This window comes from Stomoxys calcitrans, chromosome 4 (assembly GCF_963082655.1).
Source record: "Stomoxys calcitrans chromosome 4, idStoCalc2.1, whole genome shotgun sequence".
NCBI lineage: Eukaryota > Metazoa > Arthropoda > Insecta > Diptera > Muscidae > Stomoxys > Stomoxys calcitrans.
The window spans coordinates 73,948,219-73,966,335 of NC_081555.1; the positions used below are offsets into that span (position 1 = coordinate 73,948,219).

At 39.1% G+C, this 18,117-nt stretch overlaps 1 protein-coding gene across 1 annotated transcript; it reads left to right on the top strand.

Moving 5' to 3' along the window:
- The first annotated feature begins 2,468 nt into the window (after positions 1–2,468).
- LOC106086281 (uncharacterized) lies at positions 2,469–16,607 on the top strand. The gene is made up of 17 exons (XM_013250886.2): positions 2,469–2,797; positions 8,562–8,600; positions 8,670–8,717; positions 8,819–8,869; positions 11,318–11,362; positions 11,442–11,489; positions 11,562–11,606; positions 11,672–11,728; positions 11,787–11,831; positions 11,910–11,966; positions 12,038–12,082; positions 12,161–12,235; positions 12,315–12,353; positions 15,443–15,724; positions 15,782–15,985; positions 16,042–16,245; positions 16,305–16,607. The coding sequence occupies exons 1-17, from the start codon at positions 2,615–2,617 to the stop codon at positions 16,506–16,508; spliced, it is 1,671 nt and encodes a 556-aa protein (XP_013106340.2). The 5' UTR covers positions 2,469–2,614; the 3' UTR covers positions 16,509–16,607.
- Positions 16,608–18,117: the final 1,510 nt, after the last annotated feature.

Below are 18,117 nucleotides of genomic sequence, written 5' to 3' on the forward strand. Positions count from 1 at the left end.
TAAATTTAATGTATAGAATTTTGTTACCAAAATGCCTGCTCTGTTAAGAAAGTTCATCGCGCGTTTCCTCCATTCAGCGACGAAGCTCATTTTTGGCTTAATGGGTACGTAAATAAGCAGAATTGTCGATTTTGGAGTGAAGATCAGCCAAAGGCATGGCAAACGCAACAAAAGCATCCAGAAAAAGTCACAGTCATTGGACCGTACTTCTTCAAAGATGTTGCGAATCGTAACGTAACTGTGAATGGTGAGCGCTATCGTGACATAATATCCAACATTTTTTTGTTTGCCTAAAATGCAAGAGCTTGACTTGCATGATATGTGGTTTTAACAAAACGGTGCCACATGCCACACTGCACGCGTAACAATGGACTTATTGAGAGGCAAGTTTGGTGAACATTTTATTTCACTCTGGTGACCATTCAATTGGCCGCCTAGATCATGCGATTTAACACCTTTGACTATTTTTGTGGGACTATGTTAAAGCTCATGTCTATACAGACAAGCCCGGTTCAATTGACGCATTGGAAGACAACATTGAAGCATTTATTCGTAAGATACCGGCCGAAGTGTTGGAAAGAGTATGCCAAAATTGGACCAAGCGGATAGACCATTTGAGGCGCAGTTACGGTCAACATTTGCATAAAATAATCTTCAAACATTTAATTATATGGACCGTACTATCGATTCAAATAAAAATTTCATACATTTTTCTGAATTTTTTGTGTTTTTTATACCCACCACCGTAGGATTGGAGGTATATTCATTTAGTCATACAGTTTGCATTACATCGAAATATCAATTTCCGACCCTACAGAGTATACATATAAATTTGGGATCGTCGTAAAATTCTAAGACGATTTAACGATGTCCGTGTGTCCGTCCGTCTATCCGTCTGTCCGTCCGTCTGTTGTAATCACTCTACAGCCTTCAAAAATTTGAGATATTGAGCTGAAATTTGGCACAGATACGTTTTTTTGATGCACGCTGGTTAAGTTCTTGAACGGGCCAAATCGGACCATATTTGAATATAGCTGCCATATAGACCTATCTCCTGATTAAGGGTCTGAAGCCCATAACAGCTTTATTTTTTTAATCGATTTTGCTGAATTTTGAAACAGTAAATAGTTTTACACCTCCTAATATAGGACCCAAATATGGTTCAGATCGGAATATATTTAGATATAGCTGGCATATAGACCGATCTGCCGATAAAGGGTCTGAAACTCATAAAAGCTTTATTTATTACCCGATTTCGCTGCAATCTGAAATATTTTAAGCCTCCTGACATCTAACTATGGATCAAATCGGACTATATTTAGGTATAGCTCTCATATAGACCGATCTCCAGATAAAGGGTCTAAAGCCCATAAAAGCTTTATTTTTAACCGATTTCGCTGAAATTTGAAACAGTGAATAGTTTTATGCTTCCTAACATAGGACTCAAATATGGTTCAGATCGAACTATTGTATATTTAGATATAGCTGGCATATAGACCGATCTGCCGATAAAAGCTCTATTTATTACCCGATTGCCCTGAAATTTGAAACGGTGGGTAGTTTTAGTTCTCCCGACATCCATCCCAAATATGGTTCAGATCGGACTATATTTAGATATAGCTGCCATACAGACCGATCTCCCGATATAGGGTCTGAAGCTCATAAAAGCTTTATTTATTACCCGATTTTGTTGAAAATTTAAATACAAAATTCAACAGTGACTTATATTTATTAGACCACTCAATGTCCGTGACGCATTTGGGTGCATAAGTTATAAAATTTTCACCGGATTGTGGCGTAAGGGGGTTTACATATATACTCAAGGTGGTGGGTATCGAAAGTTCGGCCCGGCCGAACTTAATGCCTTTTTACTTGTTTTAAACTTTCATATAGCTCTTAAAAAATCACACCTTATAAGACTGCCACCCAAATTTCGCTTTAATCGCCATGTCCAAGTTATGGAGTTAGGGAAGAGGGGAGATTCCGCACCCACCACCCCCCTTCTCCATTCAGATATCGACAAATTCTCACCACTGAAATTTTATGGACCTTCTGTAAAATTTCTGCACCTTCAAGAAAATCGTTCTAATAAATAGTAAGATCTTAATGGAATGTAAAAAAAACAGCACAACAGAGCAGACAAAATGACTAAAAATCTTCATGAGAAGCCAGTTAACTAAGAATACCAGGAAAACTTTGCAGATAGAGCCAATATAAAAACCTGAGACTTTTATCATAAATGTAAATCCCCGACTTGTGCGTTCCGACGGGTACTTGTTCCGATTATTCACAGCTGAAATATAATTGAATGGACATCCATATTTTTTGTTTTATTAATAAAGACGCTTTTGATTTACCGCAAAAAGTACTTTGTAACAGAAAAAAGTGTGTACGATGATGAGCCGGCAGCAATGTGTATAAAACCGTCTCTCTAAATAGCCCATAAGTCACAGTGCTCTTGCCATTCTGGTATAAAAGATAAATCAATTCGTTGTTCTATATCATTACATACAAATTAAAGCTCGAGTGATTATCGTAGATTGTAGATCGGAAAAGTTTCTATTTAACACAATTATCTTAAGAGAAGTGAAAAAATAAATCGATAGCCATAAAAATGAAAGTTACTATGCTAATTTTGTTGCTCTGCTTAGTTCTAGCGGTATCAGCTAGAGGTGGAGCAGGCGGTCGCGGCGGTGGCGGACGTAATAGTGGAGGAAGAAGTTCGGGTGGTAGAAGCGCGGGTGGAAGAAGTTCAGGAGGAAGTCGTGGCGGCAGTAGATCCATAGGAACCGCAAGGGTGAGTAATAAAATTATTTTAAGGGTGAAGTTGTATAAAAGAATTGGAAGTGATTGTGGTTTTTATTGAGTGTAGCTTTTTATACTCTCCACCAAAGGATGGGGGTATACTAATTTCGTCATTACGTTTATAACACCTCGAAATATTCGTCTAAGACCCCATAAAGTATATATATTCTTGATTGTCATGACATTTTTGGTCGATCTAGCCATTAAATGGGTCATTTCGATCCATGTTTTGATATAGCTGCCATATAAATCGATCATGGGTCTTGACTTCTTGAGCTTATAGAGGGCGCAATTCTAATCCGATTTGCCTGAACTTTTGTACATATCGTTTTGGTATGACTTCCAACAACTGCGTTAAGTACGGCACGAATCAGTCTATAACCTGATATAGCTGCCATATAAATCGATCATGGGTCTTGACTTCTTGAGCTTCTAGAGGTCGCAATTCTAATCCGATTTGGCTGAAATTTGGCACATATCGTTTTGGTATGACATCCAAGAACTGTAGTTAATATGGTCCAAATCAGTCTATAACCTGATATAGCTGCTATATAAACCGATCTTAGGTTTTGACTTCTTGAGGTTCTAGAGGGAGCAATTCCTATCCGATTTGGCTGAAATTTTGCACATATCGTTTTGGTATGACTTTCAACAACTGTATCATGTATGGTCTAAATCAGTGTATATCCTGACATATCCCGATCTCCCGATTAGGCTTCTTGCGCCTCTAGAGGGGACGATTGTTATCTAATTTTGCTGAGATTTTGCACATGTTGTTTTGGTATGACTTTCAATAACTATGCCAAGTATCGCCTAAATCAGTCTATAACCTGATATATGCGCCATATGAATCGATTACCTGATTTGACTTATTGAGTGAAATTCTTATCCAACTTGGCTTAAATTTTGCATATGTCGTTTTGGTATGACTATGACAACAACTGCGCCAAGTATGGGCTAAATCGGTTCATAACCTGGCATAGCTGCCATGTATACAGATCTCCCAATTTGACTTTCTTAGTCTCTTGAAGGAGGCAATTATTCCTCGATTTGACTGAAATTTTGGAGGTGATATTTTTATATGACTTGTATGGCATGACAAGTACGGCCCATATAGGTCAACAACTTGATATAGCTCTTATATATATTCGAAAAAGTCATTCAAACCAACTTGACAAATGCGATCCATGGTGGAGGGTATATAACATTCGGCCCGGCCGAACTTAGCACGCTTTATACTCAGGATGGAGGTATACTAATCTAGTCATTCCGTTTGTTACGCATCGAAATCTAGATCTGGAATCCCATAAAATATATATATTCTTGATCTTCTTGACATTCGAAGTCAATCTAGCCATGTCCGTCATCTCGCCGTGATCCAATACCGACAAATTCTCAAAATCCTTCTGTAGCCCTGAAATAGATAAAAAAGCACTCCCAAATTTATTTTGGAAAATTGTACTGGATCCCGGAATGGCTCCATCGGCAGTGACATTTCGTCCTAAAACAAGTGCTAATCTTTGGATTAGTGGTTGCCAAAACACTATTGATAGACCGATTAGATCTTTCTGTGGGGATATCTATGTTTTGTAGTAACATTGAGCTATTCAATTATTTTGTTAAAAATTCCGGTGCATTGGCTTTAGTAGTTTGATGAAGATTGTTTACTTTTGTTAAATATTGCAAGAAATTTATATTTTGCACACATTGGGCCAATAAAATTATTTTTCACTAATTTTTATAAAAATCCGTCTACATTCATTCTGCTCAAATAAATTGGTCAAATCTCCTTCGAATTTCAATTAAATCGACCGAAAATCCATTTCTGATGGATAGGATATATTGTAAAAATTTCATGCAACTATTGCTCAATATGATAAACCATATGCTAAGAAACAGGAGGAAAAATTGTGGATCCCATAACATAAAGATAAGGGAGAAAGTGGCAAAGGGCACGTCACTATGGATGCTGAGTGTTATAATACTTCAGGGATAGGGATCCGAATAAGCTAAGCAGAAAGGAGAAAAGGACCTTGAAATGACATACGGCTGGGCTAGACCTAGGGGTCTAAATGTTGACCACAGAAGGCTAAAATATGCCTCTTCACGAGCAAGACGGAGGTAGGCTAATTTTACGCACCACGCTTCCTGAACAAAGCTATTTCAATATCCGACAACGTCAAATACTTAGGAGTGTTCTTGGAGGGGACACTAAACTGGAAGTTTTCCATTAAGGAGCGTAACGATAAGGCTACCTGGCTTTACAGGAGCGTGATTATACCAATATTTGCTTACGCCTCAGTAGTTTGGTGGACTGCGATGGAGAAAAAGTGCAACGTAATGATAATACAACAGGTTCGGAGAACATGTTGTCTTGGCATAAGCTAACGATTAGGACCATGTCGACTATTCTAGATATTCGATCCATAGACATACAGATTAAGTGTGGCAGCCACAGCTGCTTTGAGACTTAAGGCGATGGGAGAATGAATAGAGGATAGGAACAGGTCATACCATTGCGGTGTAATTGAGGTGACGATAGGAAACCTGCAAGAAATGAAAGAGGTTTCCTAGAGGAGGTCGAGTGCGAGGCACTACTGCCAGCGGCATAGTCTTGGATTGTCAGCAATCATACTACACGCATGGATGAAAGCTGGAATACAGAGTGGGCCGGCCTGGAGTCTACGTTGTGAACCTAGGGAATGAGATCTATTTCCGACTGTCTGACCATAATACGATCCTGCAGGCAATGAAGCAAGTGAAACGGTCGGTAGAAAGATGAAAATTCTAATGGGGAGTACCGGATAAGACGTGGTTAATACTAAAGGGAAGGGGATCAGTATAGTTTTCGTTATAGATACATAGGATAAAGAAATGAATAGATGCTGCACTTAGGTGGGGACACAATACCAGACTTGAATCGGCTTAGGGGAATGGAATGGAAAACAATTAGGGATTTTGTTAGAAGTGTGGAATTCCATGCTTAGATTTTTTTCAAAGTTACATTTAAGTATTTAGAGGGCCTATTACTGGCTTAAGTGTTTGTCCATAGTGGCATGGGGCGGATTAATATCTGCAATCTCTCTTAATTCTAACACAAGCTATTGCTCAATATGCCCATATTTAACATCATGTCTTCTACATTTTGCAGGAACCAGACTTTTGACTGAGCGGGAGTAACAGAAATCTCACCTATTTAAAAAAATTTCTATGTTTCGAAGTTATCGAATTTTTCGTCAATATTTTAAGAATGAAACTTGAACAATTTTCAAGGCCCCCACCTGGCTATGTCGGTAGCTCCCATATATATTGTTTGATTTGACTTGATCTGCAATTATTATTTTTGACACGTAGTGTTCTGTTACGACTTCCAACAATGGTACCAAGTATCGTCCAAATCGGTGTAAAACTGTATGTAGCCCCCTTAAAAACCCACCTCCTGATTTGACATCTTGAGGCCCCGGAAGCCGTAATTATTATCGTTATTAGCTGAAATTTTGGACATAGATAACACTATTATTGATTTATGTTGTTGGGGATTGCAAATGGTCCATATCAGTTCAGATTGGGATATAGCTCCCATGTATAATGGTTCTACGACTTGATTTCTTGATCCCCTAGAAGCTGAAATTTTGGAAATAGGGTTTTGTTACAATTTTCAACGATCGTGACTGGTATGGTCTAAATCGGTGTATAACCTAATATAAGTCTCTTATAAACCGATTTCCCGATTTGAGATCTTAAGCCCCTAGAAGCCGCAATTATCATCGGATTTGGCTGAAATTTTGTTCTTTATGTTCTGTTACGACTTCCAACAACCGTGCTAAGAAATTGCCCATATCGTTGTATAACCGGATATTGCTCCCATATAAACCGATCACCCGATAATTCTTCTACGCTCACTAAAATTTTCAATTTCAGCCTGAATTGGAGAAATTTGTTCAGGTCCCGAGAAATCTTATACAAGTCACAGTTTCAGGGAATTCGGGCAACAAATCCGCTTTTTAATGGAATTAAGACCCTAAATTGGAAGGTCGCTCTACATGGCAGCTATGTCTAAATATAATCTGATCTACACCCTATTCTGGTCGAATGACGGGAGGCTTAATACAAGCCACTGTGTCGAATTCCAGCGTAATCGGGTAATAAATGCAGCTTTTATGGCCTATATGACAGTTATACCTGAATAAAGAGCGATCTGAACCATATTTGAGTTGGATATCGGGAGGCTTTAGACAACTCACTTTTTCATATTTCAGCAAAATTGGATAATAATTGCTGGTTTTATGGGCTTAAGACACTAAATCGGAGGACCGGTCTATATGGCAGCTATATCTAAATGTAGTCCGATATGTTTAAAATTTAGGTGTGATGCGGAAGGCTTAAAATAACGCACTGTTTCAAGTTTCAGCGAAATCGGATTATAAATGCAGCTTTTATGGGATCCAGACCTTATTCGGCAGATCGCTCTATATGGCAGTTATATCTGAATAAAGACCGATCTGAACTATATTTGAGTCGGATATCGAGAGGCTTTAATCAACTCACTTTTTCATATTTCAGCGAAATTTAATAATAATGGCTGCTTTTATAAGCTTAAGACCCTAAATCGGCTGACCGGGTCTCATTGTTTTCAATTTCATCAAAATCGGATAATAAATGCGCCTGTTTCGGGCTTAAGACCTTAACCGGCATATCGGTCCATATGGCAGCTATATCTAAATTTGGTCCAAAACGGGTCATATTCGGTTTGAATATTGGGGCCCCTAATTCAGCTTCCTGTTACAAATTTCAGCGTAATCGGACAAGAAATGCGGCTTTTACGGACTTAAGGTCCTAAATTGCCAGATCGGTCTATATGGCAGCTATATCTATATACAGTCCGATTTGGCCAATTTAAGAACTTAACCGTATAGAAGACATACGAGTCTGTATAGAAGACATACAAGTCTGTGCCAAATTTCAACTCAATAACTTAAATTTTAAGGACTGTTAACAACTGATGGACAGATACTCGAACATCGTTAAATCGCCTTAGAATGTTTCAATTATCCGAAATATATATACTTTATAGAATCGGAAATGAATATTTCGATGTGATACAAACGGAATGACTAAATGAATATACCTCTTATTCTATGGTGGAGGGTATAAAAATGACTCCATGCTAGAATGATGGTATGGGGTCAGTAGAGCCAAACCAGAAGGGAGAACTTAGCACTCAGATAAAATTACGCCTTTAACTACAACAATGTGTTTAAAATGTTTGGTTTCTGGCTGTCAAGTTTTGGCATATTTGTAGACCAATAGTGAAATTTAATGGCAATGGTTTATAAGAATGAGTTCAGTACGCTTTTTCGAAAGAGGTTTTACAAGTCCCCCTTCTAAGATGATTGTTAAATGTTTTACAAAAATATTCCTCGTATTGTTAGAAGTGTTTTGTTGCAAAGATACTACATATCTAAACGCAAAGATTACAAAAATTTTTTAAGCCAAATATTGGTTTGCCCAAAAAGTAATTGCGGATTTTTTTACTCTTTTTTACTTTACTTTTTTACTTTTTTTCTAAAGCAAGCTAAAAGTAACAGCTGATAACTGACAGAAGAAAGAATGCAATTACAGAGTCACAAGCTGTGAAAAAATTTGTCAACGTCGACTATATGAAAAATCCGCAATTACTTTTTGGGCAACCCAATGTTTATTTTAAAATCAATTAATCGTGTTTCTAAAAAAATATATACTTTGTCTCTTTCTAGTCTGCCCCATCCAGATCTATTTCACGAGCTGCCTCAAAGGTAAGTATTTCTGTTATATTATTGAGATAAATTTAATATTAATCGAATTATTGTTGTTATAATTTGTAGAGTCATGCCAGAGCACCTGCCAAACCAGCAGTAAGGAATCCTCCAAGGGTATGTGTACCAATCATCTGTAATTTACAGAAAAAACTCAATATGAAAAATGTTTTATAATAATTTTTGGCGAACATAAAACTATTATTTTTTTTATCTAGGTACAGCCAAGACCAGCAGCACCCAAGCCATCTTTTAGAGCCCCGCCCAAGGTAAATCTTTACAATTTTTAGCTTTTTGTGTAATGTACACCATCACTGTGGCATTGCATGTAATAATTAAGCGAATTCCAAAAGGGCAAGAGATAGACCCTTGGATTAGTATACCGATCAACTCGTTAAGACATGTCCGTCTGTCTGTGTGCACACGTTAATTTGTTTGCAAATTAAAAATCGTATTTTTTATCTGATTAACTTGACATTTGGCACAAGTGAATTTTCGGCCTAGAGACGGAACTTAAAAAATCAAAAATTATAAAACTACTAGCTGACCCGAGCCCGCTCCGCTGCGCCTTCTTTTACGTTATATTTATTTTCGACAATTAAATAGCTTTATGTGAAATACCATGCTACGAAAATAGTTTATCGCTTGACTAACAGTTTAACAATATAAGTGCTTTTATCTGAATCCCATATGATCTTTATTGGTTTACGAATTTAAGTTTGGATGTAAGGTGTACCCCGTTCTTAGAATACTTCATTTCAACCCGATATTCTCATGATGTCTGATTTACTGGTGTTTTCGGGGGAAAGGTGATCCCCCAGATACTTGGGGCTGAAAAAATATCAGCATCGTGCTCTTCTCTCAAATACCATTTATTTAAACCCCATATTGCCATTGGCTTAAGAGGAGTTTACGAGATGAGGCGTCCCCCAAACACATGGCCCCAAAGTAGGTTATCAATTTCGTTTTCTAATCTCAAATACCTTTCATTGAAGCCACACATTAGCATGGTCGAAAATTTTTTCCCTTTGGGGGTGTTTTGGGATGGCGGTGATGCCCTAAATACATGGTCAAACATTTGGATATCAAATTCGTATTCTACTCCTAAATACCTTTAATTTAGCCCCATATTGCGATGGTCACTAAAAAATTGCTGTTTGTGGGGTATTTTGGAAAAGTGATAGACCCCCAGAAAATTGGTCCCGAAAATAAGTATCAATTCTTGCTCTACCCCCCAATAACTTTCATTTAAGCTCCACATTGACATGGTCGGTAAATATGCCCGATTTAGGGGTGTTTTGGGGATTGAGGTGGTCCCACATACACTAAGCCCGGAAAATATATCAGCAACGTGCTCTATTCTTTTTTTTGCCATTCGTCTCAAAATTGGATATCAAATTCGTTTTCAAATCTCATTTAAACTCCTTATTGCAAAAGTCAGCAAATATGTTCGGTTTTGGCCCTAAAAACTATAAATATTTAGTTCCACTCTCTTTACGACCCAAATTGTCTTGGTGAGCAAATACGTCCTATTTGGGGGTTGTTATGGTGGTGGGACGTCTCCTAGACAGTTGGTCCCTAATGTTGGTATCAGATACGTGGTCTACTATCCAAATATCTTTAATTTGAGCCCCATATTTTCATAGTCGGCAAACGTGACCGGCTTGGGGGGTGTTTTGGGGGATGGGCGGCCAATCAGTGAGCTAGCCTTGAAAAATATATAGGATTCGTGTTCCACTCTAAAAACCCCCTTTTTTGAGCCTCATATTGCAAAAGTTTGCAAATACTTACTATTTGGGTGGTGTTGTGGGGGTGGGGTGGCCCCATAGATACTTTTTTCGAATATTGATATAAGATTCGTTCTTTACTCCCAAAGACCTTTCATTTGAGCCCCATATGGCTATGGTCGTAAATTTGTCCCCTTTGGGGGATGTTTTTGGTGAGAGGCGCCCCCCCAAACACTTGGTCTCATATTTGGATATCAGATTCTAATTCTACACTCAAATACCCTTTATTTAAGCCCCATATTCCCATGGTCAGTAAATAAGTCCTGTTAGGGGGTGTTTTGGGGAAGGGGTGGACCCCCAGAAACGTGGTCCCACATTTGGGTATCAGATTCGTATTCTACTCGCAAATACCTTTCATTTGAGTCCCATATTGCCATGGTCGGTAAATATGTCCGATTTGGGGGTGTTTTGGAGGTTGGGGTGGTCCCCCTAGCACTTGGTCCGACAATTGGATATCAGATACGTTTTTCTTATCCTAAATACATTTCATTTGAGTCCCATATTGTGGTGATTTGTCTAAATATATGTTTGGTAGGTTTTGGTGGGGCGGCCCCCCCAAGGTACCCCATCCGAAATTTGGATACCAATTTTTATTTTTAGGGTACTATATGAGAGCACACAAAATTTTGCTTAAATCGCACCACCTATCTCCGAGATCTGGCAGTTCTGAAAATTAGAATAAGGGGGAGGGTCCGCCCCCCTTCAGATATCAAAAAATTTAATACCCTATTTTCACCACGGGGTCATTATGCACCATCTGTGAAAATTTCAAGAAAATCGGTTCAGCCGTTTCTGAGTCTATAAGGAACACACAAACATACAAACAAACAAACAAACACAAATTGATTTTTATATATAAGATTTTAGCCCAAAGACGAACGCTTAGAATTTTTGTTTATAATGAATTTTTAAATTTGTCCTTGATTTTAGCTCCAACCAAAACCAGCACCACCTAGACCTGTGAGTCCGTCCAAGGTATGTCCTGTGATAAAGAAGATACATTTTATTTCCCCTCATAAAACTATTCTGACATTTTCTTCTTTTTATTTTATAGCCCATTTCAAAACCAAAGGCTCCTTCTCCACCTAAGGTAGTTCCCAAGGTGAGTAAACCATAACAGTATAACAAAACAATGAATTCTAATAATTCCTTTACAACAATTTATAATTAATAGCCCCAACCAAAACCGGCACCACCCAAACCTGTGACCCCGCCTAAGGTATGTCTCTCTCATATGCAAAAATTTTCTGCCGACTTATACAATGTTCCATTATATAATTTTAGCCAATTGCAAAACCCGTTCCACCTAAGGCTCCTTCTCCACCTAAAGTAGTTCCCAAGGTAATTTAGTGACTTTACGTAAACTATAAACTCTCTAACAAATGTTTACAATTCACAGCCCCAACCAAAGCCAGCATCACCCAAACCTGTGACCCCATCAAAGGTATGTCTTACTGATAAAAACAGTAGTTTTCTGTGGGCTTATTCAATATTTTGATTTATCATTTATTTTATTATATAGCCAATTGCAAAACCCTCTCCCCCAAGGGCACCTTCTCCCGCTAAAGCAGCTCCCAAGGTGAGCAAAACATAAGAATTTACTAAAATTACAAACTTTAAATATGTTTTACTACAAATTCTTACTTAAAGCCCCAACCAAAGCCGGCACCACCCAAACCTGTGACCCCGCCTAAGGTATGTGTTACTGAAAAATATATATATTTGCTGTCTTTATATGCAGCATTTTCATGTTTCCCCTATTCTATTGTACAGCCAATCACAAAACCCGCTCCAGCAAAAGCTCCTTCTCCACCCAAGGCCCCAACTCCACCGAAAGTAGTACCCAAGGTCAGTAGTTCCCCCAAGTTAGTTAGCCATACGAATTGTAATCCTCATTTATACGATTATAACAAAACCTTATTTATAGCCCCAACCAAAACCATCTGTTGCAAAGGCCGCTGTGAAGGTGAGTGTGTGAGCTTATATGTTGAAAATTATAGCCTCTAGAAGAAATATAAGTGAATTAGGTTAGATTGGGTTTAAAAGAGGGTGCGAATATTAATCCGCCCCATGCCACCATGGACATACACCAAAGCCAGTAATTGGTTTGTTGTGCGCTCTAAATACTAAAAAAGTAAACTCGATAAAGAAAATTTAAGTATGGAATTCCATGCTACTTACAAAATCCTCAATTGTTTTCCATAGCACTCCCCCACACCTAAGTACCGGTGTCTGTTAGTTACGAGAGCCGGGCAATGACATAGGAAATGCTTCAACGCCTCATTATCTTATCCGTATTAAGTATTGATTTGATGATTTGTTTTTTTGCTTTTTGGGCTACTTTTTGGTGTTTGCATTTCATTCATGGTTTTTCTGTTTTGTGTTCCTTGAATCCATTAAAATTTGTGGGGAAAGCAAAGAAGAGCCAGTAATCAAATGAGGACATTTGTAAGATCTGAAGGTTTCAAATAAATTAAGGCTCCATTATGGACTTCGTACAAGTTTTTCATCTCCTCATCTGAAGGATGGAGGCATACTAATCCCATAATTGAGTTGGTAAAAGCTAGAACTACAGAACTCTTGATATTTTTTTGACAGCCATAACCAATACTTCCAATGCCCTACACATGCTATCACTTGCCGCACCGATTTACGATTTTACCGAAAGCTATACTGACCTCCTTCTTACTTTCTTTAAGTAATAGCCTCGTCTTCTCACGATCTGAACCTCCCCATAGGATTTTCGCTGTCCTACCGACCGTTCCGCTGTTCCAAAGGGTTACATGCGCATTTGTCGTTCACACCCCTAACTCGTCCTTCACTCCCAAATCCTCTGCTTTCTCATTCCTCTCCCAGTTTCTCCGCTGTGGCCCGGCACCCAAACGATGCAGGTCGTGCCATCCTCAGAAAAGGCGTTAATTTCCTTCTTACATTCCATGTCTGTTCGGGATCTTACCGTCCTGGTTATTACTGCCCATGCTTGTTTACTGTCCTTAAAAATGTTCATACTTGAAGCCCTCAAGTATGAACATTAATGGCCGATCAGTGTGTCGGTCCGCACATTGTTAAAAGCCCCCTCGATGTCTATTTGGCATCGAAGGATTCTTCTATTTTATGCACAATTTCGTACATGGCATAGGAATTAAAATTCCATCCTGTGATTCAATCTTCTAAATAAATCTTCCTAAACGACATTCCATTTACTGATCATTTTGCTCTTTGGCATCTTATCTGTCCTATCTACCAGCAGAGGAAGAACACATATATCCATCAGAAAATCGGAAATCAAACTACCATACCATGCGAGGGTTATCAACAGATCGGCCATTAAATGTTCATACTTGAACACCACACCACCTCACGCATTCCGTGATCGCCCGGATCTCCGCCTGCTGGAAAGTGTTATGGTCAGGCTATCAAAAACAGATCTCAGTCCCTTGGTTCTCAATGCAGACCTCCAGGCCTACTCTGCCCTATAACTTTCATCCGTCTGTGTTACATGATCTTTCAGATGGCAATATTAGGGTTCCGTCAATCGAAGGCTATGCCGCTGGCAGCAGTGCGTCACAGTTGAGCTCAAGTTTCGTCTCAAGTATCCGATCGGAAACCTCTTCCATTCCTTCCAGGTTTCCTATATTCGCCAATTATACCGCAATGTTATGAGCTGCTCCTATCCTCAATCCATTTTTCCTAGGGCCCTATTGGGCTTGCTCCTCATCGCTCCGTCTATGCCAAGACAACATGTTCTCTGAACCTGTTGTATTATGCTTACGTTGCACTTTTTCTTCATCGCCGTCCACCAAACTTATGAGACGTAAGTAAGTATTGGTCTTATCACGATCCTATAGAGCCAGCATATCGTCTACCCAGTTTTTAAGGACCGGGTCCACCCGATACTGGTCTAAGGATTGGATCAGTGTGTCGGTCCGCACATTGTTAAAAGCCCCCTCGATGTCTATTTGGCATCGAAGGAATGTCAGTCAAATCTGATAAGAATTGCGTCCTAAGGGGCTCAAGAAGTAATATCGGGAGATCGCTTTATATGGGAGCTATATCAGATTATAGACCAATTCAGACCATATTACGCACGCATATTGAAGGTCATAGGAAAAGTTTTTGTACATAATTTCAGCCAAATTGGATATGAATTGCGCCCTCTATAGGCGCAAGAAGCATAATCGGGAGATAATTTTATATGGGAGCTATATCAGTTTATCATCCAATTTAGACCATATTTAGCAAAGTTGTTGGAAATCAGAAATTTTAACCGAATCGAATAATAATTCCCCTAGCGGCTCAAAAAGTCATGATCAAAGATCGGTTTATATGGGAGCTACATCAGGTTTTGAACCGATTTTGACCACTTAAAGAGCCCAATCAGATAAGAATTGATTCGTTGAGAGGCTCAAGAAGTCAAGATGTAAGATTGGTTTTTATATTAAAACATGAACCGATATGGCCTATTTACAATCCCAACCGACCTACACCTGATGTGAAGTATTTGTGCAAAATTTCAAGCTCCTAGCTTAAGGTTAGCTTTACTCACAGATAGACGAACGGGCATAGCTAGGTCGACTTAAAATGTCAATGCGATCAAGTATATATATACTTTATGAGGTCTTAGACCAAATATTTCTATGTTACAAACGTAATGAGATTTAGTATACCCTCATCTTATGGTGGAGGGTATAAAAACGATTCTAACATCAGGCCATTAAATGGGAAATATTTTTTGCTAAGTTGAAGCTTCTAAACATATTATCAAGAAATAATATATATATACTGTCCTGACAAGGGTAGCATGACTGGAAAATGAATTAACTGACCAGATGCACTCCCTATCTCCCTATTATTATGTTTCAACATATGAAGGGCTTTCGAACTATATTCCGTTCAAGTTTGTAGACCTTAGGTAGTTGTCTTTGGGAACTTCGGGACTACATACGTATTATATCTAAAAAAAAGTTATTTAACTAAAAAAAAAACCTTTCAAAAGATGTATCTTAATTGAATGTTTCTTCCCAATATGTTAAATACCCATTATTTCTTTTTCAGACTCCTGTAAAGCCTGTTGTAGCCCCCGTTAACGTTAAAAAGGCTGTTCCAGTAAAAGTTGAAACTAAACCTCCCACCGGTTCGGTAACAGTGAATCAGAATTTCGCATCGAATGGTGTGAAAAAAATAAGTGTTGATGCCAACAAGAATGTTTTCCAAAGCAAAGATGGTAAACATTCCGTTGATGTCAATGCCCAAGCGACAAAAATCCAAAGTAAAGCCCAAGGAAATCCTAAAACTGATGTTACGGTTGGAGGCCAATACAGTTACAACACTGATAAGGTACCTCCATAAAAATTACATTGTGAAAGAGCACTTAACATTTGATATTTTATTTAGACTAGTATCACCGCATCGGCCAATGGCAAACCCCGCCAAGGAGTTGATCTCAATGTGGACGCCAGTCACACTGTGTTGCAAAGTAAGAACGGAAGGCATTCTGTGGATGTCACCGCTTCGGCTGCTAAGCATGTGGGTGGCGAGCAGGGTACTACTAAAACCGATCTCACCATGGGTGGCCAATACAAATACAATAATGACAAGGTAGGCATTACGAACTCACCTAACTGGTATGTTATTCATCTATTGTACTTCCTAAGACTCAAGTAACAGCATCAGCTAATACCAAGCCCGGTCAGGGTGTTGATTTAAAGCTTGGTGCCGAACACAATGTCTGGCAAAGTGCAAATCAGCGTCATTCCATAGTTGGCAATGCAGAGGTATCAAAGCATATGGGTGGCCCACTGGGTAATGAAAAGGCTCAAGTGGATTTTGGGGGAAAATATAAATATGAGGGAGATAAGGTGAGTGAAAAAACTATTTCGGCATCAGCATAATCTAAAATCACATGTTTTGTCTATAGACTCAATTTACAGCGGGCGTAAATGGTTCTCCAGGAAAAGGAGCTACAGCTAGTGTGGAGGCTCGCCACAATTTATATCAGAGTGACGATAAACGTACCCGAGTTGATGTTTCGGGAGGCGTTTCGCAGCAGATAGGAGGTCCAAGTGGAAATAGCAGACCAGATGCAAACATTGGCATTTCATTAACTCATGATTTGCCTTAATAAATCTTAAAACTTGTGATTTTGTAAAATATTTGAACTCCACCCGTTTCATTAGATTTAAGTATGTTTGTCTTAATAAAAATGTGTAAAAAAATTGCATTAGTATGCTGTTTCTCTCTCCCACAATAATAAGGGACATTTAGAGATCAAACAAAGTACGGACAATACCTAGTGAGGAAACACTGAAACATCAGTGCATCCGGAGAAGTGTGTCAATGCATACCGCCAATATCTACGTCTTGGCATCGAAGGATTCTTATATTTTATTCACAACCTCGTGCAGGGCAGTCTCCACCTACCTTCCCTTGACATAGGCATGCTGTTTGTATTTCTCTGGATGTCCTACTCTTTAACATGATATGCACAATGCGTTCCATGGATTTGAGTAAAAATGACGTAAGGCTTATGAATCTGTAGGCCTTTGGTGTCGCCTAACTTGTCTTGCAGGGCTTGGGTAAAAATATTACCTTTGCCTTCTGCCAGGTTTCGGAGTATATCCAAGTCTTACGCACGCTGTGAAAAAAGTGGCCAGATTGTCGGCTTTCTTCTGTAGTAACCCTGGGCTAAAATGGTTGAGGAGCTTTCTTCACCATGAATTCTTTAATGATAAGCCTTCGATCAATCCTATTGTTCAAAGTGTCTCCCTGCGTCCCGTCGTATCTTGTGGAAAATGAGTTTTCGTCAAAAGCCTCAACACCTCCTCCTTTGCCTCTGCTCTCACTCCTATGTCGTCTTTTAACGTTTCAGTTTGGACATGGGTTTTTTAGAGAAACTTTTGGCAGTGTCAATAACACTATCGACCTAGTCGCAGAAAAGATTCCAGGAGGAACGTTTTGCCGCTCTAGTAATCTTATTACATTCCTTAGGCTGTGTGTAGTGCACATCCCAATAAACTTCCGCTTTTTAACGACGTGCTCTGTTAGAAAGTCTGCCTACGTCTTTCCCGATATTGCGAATCTCCCCGGTCATCCAAGGTTTTTTTTGGGCTAATTCCCTTTCTGAAAGAGAATTACTATCTTTGAAAGACCCTATTAGTGCAGTTGTAATCCTGTGTTCAATGTCTTTTATGCTTGGACAATCTTAACTACCTTGCCCATGTCTTCTTCTGAGTAGTCTTCCGAATTTTGTTCAGGTTGTTTTCAACTTATTAAGGAAGCCCATTGGATTCGGCATTGGCGATACTTTCCTCGCCCTAATTTAGCGATATTCAGAGATGGAGTGTTCCATGGAGGCCCTCCAATCCTGAACCTAATCGATTAGATTTTCCGAACATTATGAATAATCGGTAGTTGATATGGTTCAGTCCAGAAACTTTGTTCTGGGTCGTCCATGGCTCTTGTATTAAGGTAATACGCATCTTGCCGTTGTGATTTTCTCCATCAGAGCGTATGTAGCCATCTCGCACCGGTGGCCACAATCATTGGTGCTCCAGTCAATTAACTTCTGAGATGATGGTCTCATCGTCTGCTGCCTTTTCTTTATGCTGCATTGAGTTTCCCGTCCCTGCACTACCTAATGTTTAAATATCAGCATCTTTGCTAATACTAGTCTTCCTTATATTGAGAGAGTCGGTGATGGTCTCGTCATTGGCACCCTGTTCGTAAGGGGG